This window comes from Vidua chalybeata, chromosome 5 (genome assembly GCF_026979565.1).
Source record: "Vidua chalybeata isolate OUT-0048 chromosome 5, bVidCha1 merged haplotype, whole genome shotgun sequence".
Taxonomy (NCBI): domain Eukaryota; kingdom Metazoa; phylum Chordata; class Aves; order Passeriformes; family Viduidae; genus Vidua; species Vidua chalybeata.
This window is the reverse complement of record NC_071534.1, coordinates 44,501,888-44,515,405: the sequence shown is the minus strand read 5'-3', so window position 1 is coordinate 44,515,405 and position 13,518 is coordinate 44,501,888. Positions and strand designations below refer to the sequence as shown.

General features: G+C 36.4%; 1 protein-coding gene across 1 annotated transcript in view; it reads left to right on the top strand.

Annotated features, from left to right (window-relative positions):
* Positions 1–13,003, top strand: part of CNTN1 (contactin 1) — a 214,117-nt gene extending 201,114 nt beyond the window's left edge. The window contains exon 24 of the mRNA XM_053943219.1: positions 10,455–13,003. Coding sequence (XP_053799194.1) covers positions 10,455–10,534 — 80 coding nt within the window. The 3' untranslated portion in view covers positions 10,535–13,003. The remainder of the gene's footprint in view (positions 1–10,454) is intronic.
* Positions 13,004–13,518: the final 515 nt, after the last annotated feature.

Below are 13,518 nucleotides of genomic sequence, written 5' to 3'. Positions count from 1 at the left end.
TCTGGTGTGAGCTTATGACTATTGCCATTTTTGTTTGTATGAAGTTTGTATTTAGTGTGTATTTTGTTCTAATGAACACCTCCACAGTTGACATTTTTTACCTATTTTTTTTATCTGTGTTTTTCTGGCTTTGGTGTCTGAGCATTGTTTCCTTTGTAGCTGTTGTTAGATTAAAGAGTCTTTGTGTCTAATACATTGTTCCCATTAAGAAATTTATCTATACTAGCAAAGTGACTAATCAAATGTTTAAAACACTGTGTGCCTTGAATTTCTCCTCAATTACATTGCCATCAAGTCTTAAATAATTTCATCAACTCTTTTCTTCACCTCTCCAGCTTCTGGTATTTCCTTTAGGACTGCAGATACTATATATGCACTGTGTTCAACTCAGCTCTCTGCAGAGATATTCTTGCCTCCCTACACTTAACTACTTCCATCATTATTCATAAAAGGATTTCATTAGACATTTATTACCTTTCGTGGGGCTATGAAATGATGTTCATCTCGTTTGTCCAGCACAATCTCTGAATCCTTCCTGTAATCCTTGCTTTCCAGGATACAGTATCTCATCATTTTCAGAGTACGACTACTGTGTCAGGTCTCTTTTTAACGTTGTGTTTTATTTTGCCTGTGACTGTGAAAAAGCACAGTTGGTTTGAATGGTTCAAGTCCCTATGCTGTCTGAATTTTTATATTAACGTGTTGTTGTCTCTATTTGCCATTTTGGTTCCATAGGTGCTTACTTCTGCTGCTTTTGATATAAATATATGAATTGCATTCAGTCTACAGCTGTTCAGTGTGGAATTACACTAGAAATTCAGTGCCCATTCTTCAATAATTGTGGTTTGAAATCTGCTGGTGACTAAATTCTTAATCCATTTAGCATACATGTTAATTGTGTGTACCATGTTCTATGAGAATATTTTGGGATAGTAAGTCAAACAGTTAAAAAAATCTGAAATATATTGTTGTATATCATACACCAGGACAATCACTTTTAACATATTTTATAAGCTGCAAAAAAAGTTGAGGCAACTGCTGTCTTCAGGACATGTCCTAAGTATCTTTGTATCAAACGTCCATTGCAACCTGCCATTGGTGTGGTGCAAAGAGCCCTTAGGTCGCAGCTGACAGATTAATTCCCAGACCAAAAGCATTGTGTCAGTAAAATATCAAGCCCAAGCTGATCAGTCTTGCCAACACTATGACCTCTCCCAAGTATGCCTGTACAGAATTAGCACCACTGGGAGAGTTAGCACCCTGCAAATGCTGGTTTGCAGAGTTTTGCATTGAACTGTCTTCCACGCTGAAGACAAGTTCTCATCCATAAATTCTACCATATACCAGCTAGACAGACAGGGACTGTGCCTTTGGTGACCTAGAAGAGGCAGCATTCCCTGGGCTTAGTTAAGGAAAATTTGAAAAAGAGACAAAAGGCAAGGTAATCCCTTTGGAACACATAATATACAGCCAATCAGGAAAGGATTTCAGGTTATTTCTAGGCTGCTTTTCCAAAAAGCAGAACAAAGTATAGTTTTAACGCCTACACATGGCAAATTATGTCTGCTAATTTTTATTCTTAAGGAAATCTTCCAGTAATGCATTAGGGTTTAGAATAATTATCCCAAAAGAATGATAGAGTAGTGATTTTTTTTTTAAATTACGTTTTTTTCTCAGAGAATTGCAAAGAAGAGAAGATGTAGTTTGATAGGAATGCATGTTTTGGTGCTTTCCAAAATGGAAGTTACATATTTACACAGAGATGTAAACAATAGCTAAAGCAAAACATAAGGCATCTTACCAAACTCAGAGAGGAGTATTGCCTTACATGACCTTTAGAATCTGATTCCAGTGTTTGCAAACCTACTTAATTTCTTGCACAAGTGAATGGGAAGAATTAAGTAGCTAGGGCAGAGGCTCCAAATAGCCTGTATGCTGACTAGGAATGGCAGGATCTTAAACAAGGAGTGTCTACAACACCAGTGTGTCATCCAGATGGGTTTTTTTTCCTGCTGTTCACTGGGTATCAAATCCAAAGTAATCTACATAATATGGCTGAGTTATGTGTCTAAGCTCCCATTACAATCAGTTCTCATGTAGGGTGTAATTCAGAATGTTAAACAAAGCCTGCCCCAGGATGTCCCTGGTAAACTGGGGCATTTCAAATGCTACATCCAAGGACACAATTCTGACAGGCATGACATGAAATAGAGGGGACTTGAGGCCTTCTAGGTAGGCAGGTTGTCTTGGTTTGGGACAAATTTGGAAGGGAACTTCCAAAGGGATGATTCCTTAAATGGCAAAATTCAATGGTCCATCCCTCTACCTGTTCAGGTGATAAATTTCCTTCAAGAAAAGTGGAAAAAAACCTGTTTATTTAACAAGCAAAGTATTTATAAACATAAAAAAAAAGAATAATATTAAACATTAAAACCTTTTGCTGTTTTGAAGAGATTGCAAATACAGAAAGTCCTTCTGTAGTTTAGAGAGAGTCCTCTGTGGGTGTTTCTCAGCTCACTGAGTGTCTCTCAGTCCCTCTGGCACTAGAATGCAGCCTCCTGGGCCCCCAGTGGTCCACAGGTATGAGCTCACAGTATTTTTTCTGGGTTTTTGGTCCAGACCAGGTTTGAACAGTTCCAGGAAAAGAAAAAGCCACAGTCTGAGGAATTTCTCTGCCTCAGCTAGCTAAAAACTAACGAAAAGCAAAGGAGAGCTCTGTCCCGCTCCCTGTCTGTGCTGCAGACGATGCTCATCAAGAGAGAGATGCAGCTCTTGTCTCTTTGGTTTTGAATACAGCCACAAAAAAATTCCACCGCTTTTCCTTCTCCCCCCACTTCGTTCTCGAATCTATTTTTAAAGGCACAAAACTTCTTTCTGGGCTAAACAGATGAATGGGAATATAATTCAGCATCATAAAGTCATCCCAGGACACAGGTGGAGGCCAGACAGGACACCAGCACACATCTTTCATCCTATGTTTCAGGTTCAGGAGCACTAACTGGCCCTGAGGTCCTAACATAGGAATTAAAATTGTAACATGTTTTAACTAACATAATTACATTTGAAAGTCAAATGAAAAAGAAACTAGAAGTAGATTTTATTTCTATCTCAATTCCTTGTTCAAGGGAAAACCTCTTTTTTGTCTTCCTCATCCTCTTCCATGTCACAGAAAACCCAGTCACCTGCAAAAGGGGGAGGCAAATATCCTGCAGCTACTTTGCTCTCATGTAACCAGTCAGCTTCCAACAGGTTACACTATTTTAGTTGAGAGTGATACAAACAAAGTTTACCAAACACTATCTAATGCTATCTCGCATGCATTTCTTTTTAGTGAACATCTTAAATAAAATTTCTTATAATAAAATAACTCTCTGTATAAGTGCATTCCAGCATACAGCTATAATCAGTGCAAAATACAGCCATGATCTTTTGTATTTTACTGGCCAGTGCCTGTTGTAGAGTAAGGAGTTTGGGGATATTTTTTAAGCCCATTATAGTAAATTAATGAGCTACACAATTTAAAATTCATTCTTGAGTTACCACAACCAGATGAAGATTGGAATGACTTGTTTAACCAATGGAGTCTTTCTGAAGAGTTAATAATAGGCTTATCTGTTTCCTTTGAAATATAGTAAAGGCTGAGAATTTTTTTTGTCTCTTGCATGATATTTGGACTGCAATGCTTTGTCATATTACTAATATTAGCGTAATCAAAACAATCTTGCAATCAGTAGGAACTAAAATCATATGGGGTTTGGTTCTTTTTTCACTTGACTTGTGTAACTGCACTGGCCTCAGTGCAGTTACTTTTATGCCAGAGTAAGGAAAAATAGAATCAAGCTTTCAAGTTTTAAAATTTCATCCAGGGTGGGAAAGAGGGGAGGGTTATTCTTCTTATTTGGATAAATATTGGGGAAGAAAGGGAAATACCATACACCTTCAGTTTCACATGAGGTTAATGTCTCATTTTAATAGTGGCATGGACAAAGAATAATTTATGTATTGTATATGCTTATGGCAAGAGAACAAAATTACAGTTTCTGCGTTCAGTGCACACACATATATATATACACATATGAATTCCATTTGCCAGAGGCATGTTTTATGATCCTGAAATAGTATTTGCTTTGAAGTACAGCTCTTTCAAAGGAAAATCCATAAATTTTGCCTGTACTAATTTAGGCAATCCTTTTAATTATTTATCTTTTACTTTTTTCAATTACTATTTGAAAGGGGACAAATGTTTATTGCACACATTAGTATCAAGTAAGTCAGGTGATCATTCACTTCTCATGTGGTATAATCACAATCTTTTGATTGTGATTTGAAAATGCCCATCTGTTGCAAAGATTGTTGTAGTAATAAGAGGAGGAAAACACAGGTAAAAATCATAAGTAATACGGAAGAAAACAGACTACCTAGCTGGGGCATGGCAGAACTGTGTTCCTTGCCTTGGAACTTCTTATGAATCTGGTAGAAGAATATAGCAAAAAGCTTCTACTAAACTAAAAGTACATTTTCAAAAGAGCTCTCCTCTAAAAGAAAAGTAATTTTCAAAATGCATTTGTTCTTGTCTCATGACTTAAGAATTAAGTAGAAAGTACTCTGAATGCCCTCTAACCTGGTACATACATATGCTTAAACCAACAGATTTTGTTTTCTGGTGTTTTTCTTGATTTTTCTTCATCATTAAATTTCATTTCATCACAATTCTAGTTTATTGGTATTGCCTCCTTCCAAGCTTTAGTTTGATTGAATAAGGTGACAATTCTATGCATTACAACATACTCAGTGATAGAACAAGTGTTTTCTTGAAAAGCCATATTTTCATTAATTTCAATTTTTTCTCTTTTGCTTCTATTCAAACTCAAAGGTTAGATAGATAGTGGAAATATTTTCATATCTAGTTATGTTTTCTTAGTCTGCATTATCCTGTGATAATCCCTGTTTCCTTTCTTCCTTTCTGCAGTGACTTTAATGCCTGATTTAAGATTTTTTTTTCCTGCCTTGCTGAAGAGCAAGGCCAAGTTGAAACTGATCTGTCCTGTTGGACTAATTTATTTTCTTTGCTGCTTCTCAGTCCATCATTTTCATTGTCTGCATATTTTTCATGTTGCTCTCCAGCCCTGCGTGCTGCTTGTTCCCATTCATCATTCCTTGTGGTGCTGCAATATTCAGGGAGCAGAGGGAGGGATTCTGTGCCACCATTTTGCACCTGAAGAGTTTCTGCTCTTACCCATTGCACCCTGTGGCTTTTTAAATATGGACTATTTGCAAGTCAAAAAGAGTGACACAGCTGGTATATAGTTGGGCTGAATTTATTTGTAAGAAAAATTCACAAATCCCTATTTTCTTGAACAAGGAGGAGTAAAAATCCCCAGACATGCCAGCTGGCCAAAGAAGATCCTCTGCCTAGGTCACAGAAGAATCTCCGCATGCTATTATTTGTTGTGTGCATAACTTTTAAGAGTGTATTTTATAAAAAAATATTACCAGTGGTCTTCTACTTTACTTTCCATGCAAAAGAATCTGTAATGAATATTAGTCTATGTGAGGGGGAAGAGGTATTTGAGAAATAACCTATGTTTATTGACAGCTAAGTAATAACCCAATGACTGAAAATTTTCTGATTTTTCTTGGAGTCCAGGTCATCTTTTCATGTTGGCAGCCCAGTCTGTGGCAGAGCTAGAGTAAATGAAAAAGAAATTCCAGCTGCTGACAATGCCAAGGTTCCAGGTGCTATTGCCAGAACAAAACGTTTCCTTGACAGAATTTTCAAGTAGGAGAGGACAGACTAACATCAGGGGTGGAAAAACCACCCAGACCACCAGCAGCAATTCAAATATGTTTTTCTTAGGATTGTTGAGGCTGTTCTCCAGATGCACAGCAAAGCTTAGCACAGCACAAAGCATGGGCAGATGGACAGACAGCTTTGTTTCCATCCCGTGCATCTACTCTGCTGCAAAAACAGTAAATCATGGAGTAGAGAATCACTCCATAGTGCCTTTCTTGAAAGGTTTATGGCATAGGTAAGAGGAAGATTTCCTCGTGCACAAACAAAGGTTTCCTAGACAAGGGAAATTTGGACACATCATTTAGTAATGATGCCAATGATGCAAGATAAGTATATTATAATTAGTTCTGTTATTTTCCATTTTCCATTAATAGTGATAACAGAAATTAAATCATGTCAGCTGATACTACCTATTTCTTTTGCAGTAGTCTTTCATGGAAACAGTATTTCCAGGTGGGACAAGAGCAATTTCTTTCCAATAGCCAGTTGAAACAACAACAAACCCACCTCTTACTTTTATGCAGTTTAAAGAAATTATATTTCACCCCATTTCTGTTTTTCTGTTCTACCTGAGTAAATATGAAAACACTGAGAAAACAGATACAAATGAAGCCTAGTAGTTGATAAAGAAACTAATGGTTGGAACAGGCAAGAATCCCTTCATTTTTTTCAGATGGCCTATTTTTTTCACACAGAAGTGGACAAACTTGAACTCAAGGAGAAACAGAATATGAGAAGGCTTTGCAATTAACCTTCTTATAGTAAAAAGGAGAGCTAAAAACCAGATAGCTCTAATGGAATATAGGTCCTTGGATCCTGGACCAAAATGAGAGTATTATTTATAGGAAAATGAGTAGGAGTTTGGTCATTCTTTCAGGAAAAAAGGAATTTGTTTTGCAAAACAGTCACAAAGGCAGACTGTCAGGAATGAGTTTCTAGGTTGTTTGAAGAATCACCAGCAAAGGTATCAGCAAAAGCAGATTTAATGTAAAAATGAAAGTACAACAAAGTTTGTTGGTAAGGTTTCACTCTTCTACTTACTAGATGGACAAAACACACAGAGAAAAATCAGAATAAAATCTAAAATCAATCAGTCTAAAACTAAAATCAACCTAAAATTATCTATCTGGAGGCAGGGAATGGAAAAAGGTATGAATGGGGAAGGGTAAAGATGAAAAGGAATAAGGGAGACTCTCTGGTTGTGTCAAAATGTTTCAAGGGGACCCCCTTTACCAAACTTAGCCTTCAACCTGACCAATGGTTTAGGCCTAGAGGTTTTAGCAGCACTTAAACTTAACAGCACTTAATCAATGGCCCAACTCAAACAATTTAAGAAAAGGTTCTGTAGAATTTACTGTAGGCACATCAGTAACTCTCTTCTAGGCCTGACTTATGAATCTAACATACTTGCAAATCTGAGAGCAACATTCACAGTACATTTGTTGTGGCATATTCACACTCATATGCACACAGACCTAAAGGAGTACGTGAATAATTCCCATTGAGTTCAGTGAAGAGCTTGTGTTGAATGAATTTGCATCTTCTCCACAGGCAAAGGGTTGAGCCTCAAGGAGTGGGATTATCAGCCCAGGCTATGTCCTTGGCATTCATCAGCAGTCCTCTGAGCATAGCAAACTTGAGAGTTTGCTGGCTCTGAGAGGCCCCACTCAGAGGGAGGTTGCAGCTTGCTGTGGTCTGGAAGAGATCAAAAAGGTCCTTTTTTTTCACAATGAAAAGACACTGATATTGGGAAGAGGGCCAAAAATATTATATAAAGATAAGTAACATTTAAAGAAAATAATGATGTAACAAATTGTCACAAAGGCTTAAGAAATACATCAAAGTCTGAACTGTTTTAATGCCTGTTTCATTTAGGCATTGATTTTATTTCTTTTGAGTATATTTGGAAGACTGTTGCATGCTGTTCAAGATGTCAGTAAAATTTAGGATCTCCTTTCAGAAGTGTGAAAGTTTCATCCTGAATGTTATGTGACTGAGATGGCAACGGGGAACTTAAAATACTAATAGAAAGCTGTGGATTACTGGGACTTCAGGAATTCCTGTCATACATAAAGATCTTGCTGAAGGAAAAACCATCCAGCAGTTCTTCTTTTCATTTACTCAGACAGATGAGCAACCACTTGTGTGAGAAAGGCTCCTGAGAGCAGAAGAAAGAAAAAAAGTTAGGTTAACTGCATGCATCCTATACAGATTTTATTTGATGTTAGACTACATTCTGACTACACATTTCTATAGATAGTTTAGTCCTAAACTTAAAAATATCAACTACAGGAATTCTATACCAGACAGTAGTAAAGCCTGTGCAAGATCTCACTATCTTTGCTTGGGACTGTTGGGAAAAAAAAAAAAAAAAACACCAAAAGAAAAAAAAAAAAAAAAAAACCCCAAAGAAAAAAAAAAAAAAAACCAAAAAAAAACCCCAAAAACAAGCCAAACCAGTCAAATAAAAAAACCCAAACCAAAACAAAAACCCTAAACCAATACCATAAAAAAACCCAAAAAACAAACAAAGAAAAACAAAAACCCCAGACAAATTTAAGGGCATGTGTTTTGTTTATTTAAAATAAATGAGGACTCTTGATAGTAAGTTCACACATGGTGCATTAGAGTGGTAGGTGGGTCATGTGATGCTGCTTTGGTTTTGACACTAATTTTGATGGCTTTAGTTTGCAATTGCTTGCGCACTGGATATATAAAATGCTAGTTGAAAGGAGAGATCACACATTATAACACTGAGGAGAGAAAGAATCTTTAGGCACTATATATATCCAGCTCATACCTGGCCAGACTTCAGAGGGAGCTTAATAATCCTTCTCTTTTAATTTACATCCATATGTTTATTTGTACACATCCATTAAGTCTTTATCTGGCATTTCTCTAGCCTTTAGAGGTTGCTGAAACTGACAGATCACAATTTCATTACTGCACAGAATTAAATCCTGTAATCTGTTCTTAGGCAAAACTTTTCTTAACTTTCATTCATGAGCTGCAGGAGTGTACTAGATGTCATGCAATGGCACATAGTGTTTACAGTAAATTATGGATCCTTGCATGTAGGTCAGTAATCTGACAAGAAAGAAAAATATGATCTGTTTAATGTGCATTTATCCTACTAACGTTCTGTCAATGTGCTGTCCAAGGATAGGACTTACTTTATTTAAGAAAACTGGTAAATATATCTCTGCAACGGTGCCTAAACCTTGCAAGGAACCACTATAATGAGGTAAATTGCTAACTATTCTGGAGCCAGTAAGCACAGTAAGCACATGACAGAGGAAGATTTATTATTCTTTTTTCTTTGTAGAATAGTAATATGCAAACAGATGTTTCCTCATACTTGCACATCATTCAGCTTTACTCAGCAAACTTTTTGTCTTGTTTTTCTCCATTAGAAGCATTCAAAATATTTATTTGTGTCTTTCTAACTGCATTATCCTGGTCTGACAAAAGCAGGTCTGACAAAATGTGGATATTCTTAAACACAAAACCTGTTTTTTTCCCCCTATGGTTTCATTTATTAAGAACTTCTACTCTGACATTTAAGAATAAAAATGAAATATTAATGTGCCTCATAAACCACCAAAAATAAGATAAATATACCCCTGTACTTTCACAGTTTGTCATGCTGAGCTTGTTTTTAGGCCTGCTGAAATCTCTGCTGCTCAGTGTGTGCATTATCTTCTGAGTATGGTTTTTCTTCATTTAACAATTTCTGGAGATCTGTCCAGTGGTCCTGTTCCAGCAGTGCCTCAGGACCGTCAGCACCAGCTGCAATCACTTCTCTGTTAAGTGTTCAACATCAGTAAGCTGGGTTCTGCACTGCCCATCTACCATCCTGATATAGACAAGCCCTCTCTGGGATGAAAGAATAGCCAGTTCTCAGGCTCCATTGGCCCATCTCCAAGACTGACAGCCAGGCACAGTTTGGCTGAGTTGTTTTCTCATATAGATGCTTCTTAACAGGGAGCTGACCATCACAACATAAAACACTTAACAATAGCAATTCATTTTTCTGTTTGCCAGGGCAAGTCATGTAAAGTTTGTAAGCCATAGATTAATATTTTATGTCTTAAAATATTTGTTTAAGAAATACCCTTGTGACTTTAACAGACATAAATGCCACACTGCTAGAAGTCAGCCACCTGGACTTTGTAGTCTGGCAGGTAAACAAACGGACCAGGCTCTTTGACATCTCTCAGATTATTGCTGTTCATATGAGCATTAACATTTCCAAAGGTGTCTCTTTGCTTTGTCACATTTCAAAGACTCCATTAATTTTGGTTTTACATGCTTAAATATTTATTTTGACCTTTTGCCTCCTTGTATAATAACCTCCTGGCTTGTCAGACTGGCCAAATCAAAATACACCAATGTGTCCTGAATAGCCTTGTTTCTTGTATAAACATGCTGCATAAACATACAGCTCTTGCAGAACAAAAGAGTGAGTCCTCTGCCCTACTGTAACTAGTCTCTTTGTCCATTTCAGATTATTCATACAGGTAGGGGCTGTGCTGAGAGATACCAGCTGGTTTCCAGCCTCCATACTCTGTGGACTTCAGGATCGTTCCCCCCACTGCAAGTAGTGCTGAAGTAAGACCGAGTAAGACCAATACTGTGTTGTTTTCTGTTCGATGCACAGGTGCCGCTGTTGGAGTACCAACTCTGCTCCTGGTCCTAGTGGTGCCTGCCCTGGGTGTCCTTGCCTGCTCGGGATTCTGAATGTAGCTGGATTCACCTTGTCCTCCACATAACACAAAGGACTCCCTTTGACGATGAGGATCACGATTTTTTTGATTCCTGTGTCACCATCCTAAGCCAAATAAATTACACTTTAAAAAGAATTACCCTACCAATTTCCTATGAACTTTAAGAGGACTGAGGCATCCAGGAACTCCTTCATGAAGTAAATCAACTTTTGAATGGCTAAGAAATATTTTTAACTTGTTCCAATATGCCTTATAAAACACTCATGCTGATCTGTGACAGTTGCATGATTCGGTCCAATGGGGCAAGTTACAGTGTTAAAACCCAATAACATAGGCTGTACAGTGAAAGTAAAATCACCATACGTAGGTGCTTTAACTTGAATAACAAATTGTGAAATATAATAGAGATTGAAATGTTGATTGTATGTGATAAATGTAAGAGTACTACGTCTGTCTGTACTATCCTATATGTTTTGTGTACTGCATATTTTTTAATAGCCCCGTCATCATTTATTGGGATTACTGGTTTTTAGAGAGACAGTCAAAGCAAAAACATTTAATTATTTAGAGCTAGATTTCTTGAGGTTATTGGATAGAATTTGAAGGAATTGATATAAAAGTCAGTGATAAAGATTTTTTGTTTTAAATATGTTCAGAACACCCGAGACATGGATAGCATGCTCAGCTTAAAGCAATTTACCTGTGCTTCACTGACCCGAGATTTATTATATTCTTTTCTTAAAAGAATTCTGTTAAAAATTCTGTTATGGTAATTGTTGCTGGTTTTGGGAGTCAAATGTCAGCTTTCAGGGAAGCAGCGTAATGTATTGGTTTTGATTTAGTCTTATTCCTATTGTTGTTATTAAGGTAGCAATATAACACTTAGGAGTTTGGAGATGAAGTCCATGCTAAGATCAGCCAAGTGGACCATGAAATGGTAGGAAACGTATGTTATTTTTTAAAGTGAAAAGATTTAAAATATAAAAAAAAGATATACAATAAATGGCAAAAGCAGAGTAGCACAGTAAAAAAAATATTATATTTACATTTTTATGCTGCAGACACCAGGTGTTACCTTCCTGTATTGAAGGCGTACATTTGGGAGAACTATATGCTTTTTCAAGAACTTGATATTACTCTAATGTTCATAGTGTTGTAAATAAGAGTTTTAAAGTTCTGAGACCATTTCTCTATTTGACAGAGTACTGGGTGATCCAACTGTGTGTTAGTACGTGAAAGTCAGATCCCAACTGTTAGTCAAAGCTACATGTTTACTATGGCCTTTTCAAAATGGGAATCTATTAGAGATAGATAATGTTTTTGTTCTGACTGTGTCTAGAGTGTTTCAGTGCTGGGTTTCTTTGTTGGTTTGTTTGGGGTTTTTTAAGTTGTTAAGGAAATGCACATTCCTTTCATTTTCCATGGTATGCTGGGAATTAGTTTGAGTGTGAATGATGAAGAAACACAGTGATGTTGAATCAGCTGGCTCAAGTAATAGTGCAATGTCTGATGCTTCAAGAATTATAAGCTTTGAATCATATTTTATTAGCACAACCTTGCTAGCTACTTAGAAATAGATTTTATCTTTTTAGAACTGATACTGTAGAGGTCCGTAATAATATTTACATGAAGCAAGGATAGGTCTATTAATAATTTACACCCCTTTCTTTTATTTGTATAATTTTGTACTATATATTTACATGTAAAAGTGTAGAGTCTTCATTAATAAATATCAATAATATGGTTTTCGTTTAATTTTAACTATTTGTTACAAGATGAAAATTTTTTAAATAGGCAAAAGTGATACTCCCATATAGAGGAATGTCAAAGTGTCAAACACTACTGAGTTTCATAAATTGTATAATTATTTGAAAGAGAAATGAGCTGTCTTCATTCATAAGAGACTTATATGCTGTAAGCCTTCTGTACAAAAAAAAAATGTGTTTTATTGTGCTTCATTTGGTTTTGTTCTTTTGCAGTATGACTAATTTTTATATAATATACAACCACAAGTACATCTTTTGCCAAATGCATGATTGCCTTTTACTTTTCTAATACATGGTGTAAGAAGCAAAACTGCTTCATTTTTGCATGGAAATGACCTGGGAAGGAAAGCCACTTCTCTTTTTTTAAATCAGCAACATGGATGAGGTAGGTGTCACATACTGATCAGATAGTTGGAGACTTTTCTGTTTCACATAATTGTGTAAATTTGACTGGGACCTTCAGTCAAGAAAAACTAACTAATGTATCATCTGCTTTAAAATGCAAGGTTCTTAATTAAAGTTTATATAGATAGACATATTTGTTGTTTCCTTATATTTCAGGAAAATTGATATTGCTATTATTTGATACTGATGAATATTGAACCGTTTTTTTAGTTACTTTTTATCTTTTCTTTTCAAATGAGTAGAACAGGACTGTGCTTTGTCCTTTTTATGAATGAAAAGTAAATGACAATTAAATAAATGTATTAATGTTACTCAAAGTATTATAACTGTCTTTTGAATTGGAGCTTTCTAATTTCATAACAGCAATGTGGTCATTTATGATAGTAAAGGTGTGGCTAGAATGAAGTCCTGTGAATCCCTGCCCTGACTTGCTGGAGTTTAAGAGCTTTTCTGCATGATTTGCTTTGATTATAGGTGGTACAGGTAGAAAGACTTTCCTAAAATCAGTAAGAGAGAGTATCCTGAGAGCTTTTCAGCACTTTTGGAAGCAAGAGATAACTAAGGAGAGTATTTTTTCAGGTAACATTTTCTATTCCAGTAGATATATGTCATGATTTAACCCCAGCCAGCAACTATGCCCCACACAGCTGTACACTCACTATCTGATCATGAGGGGAGAGAAAATCAGAAGAGTAAAAGTGAAAAAGCTCATGGATTGAGATCAAAGCAGTTTAATAGGAAAAGCAAAAGCCATGCACAGACGCAAAGCAAAACAAAGGATTCATTCACCACTTTCCATGGGCAGGCAGGTGTTCAGCCATCCCCA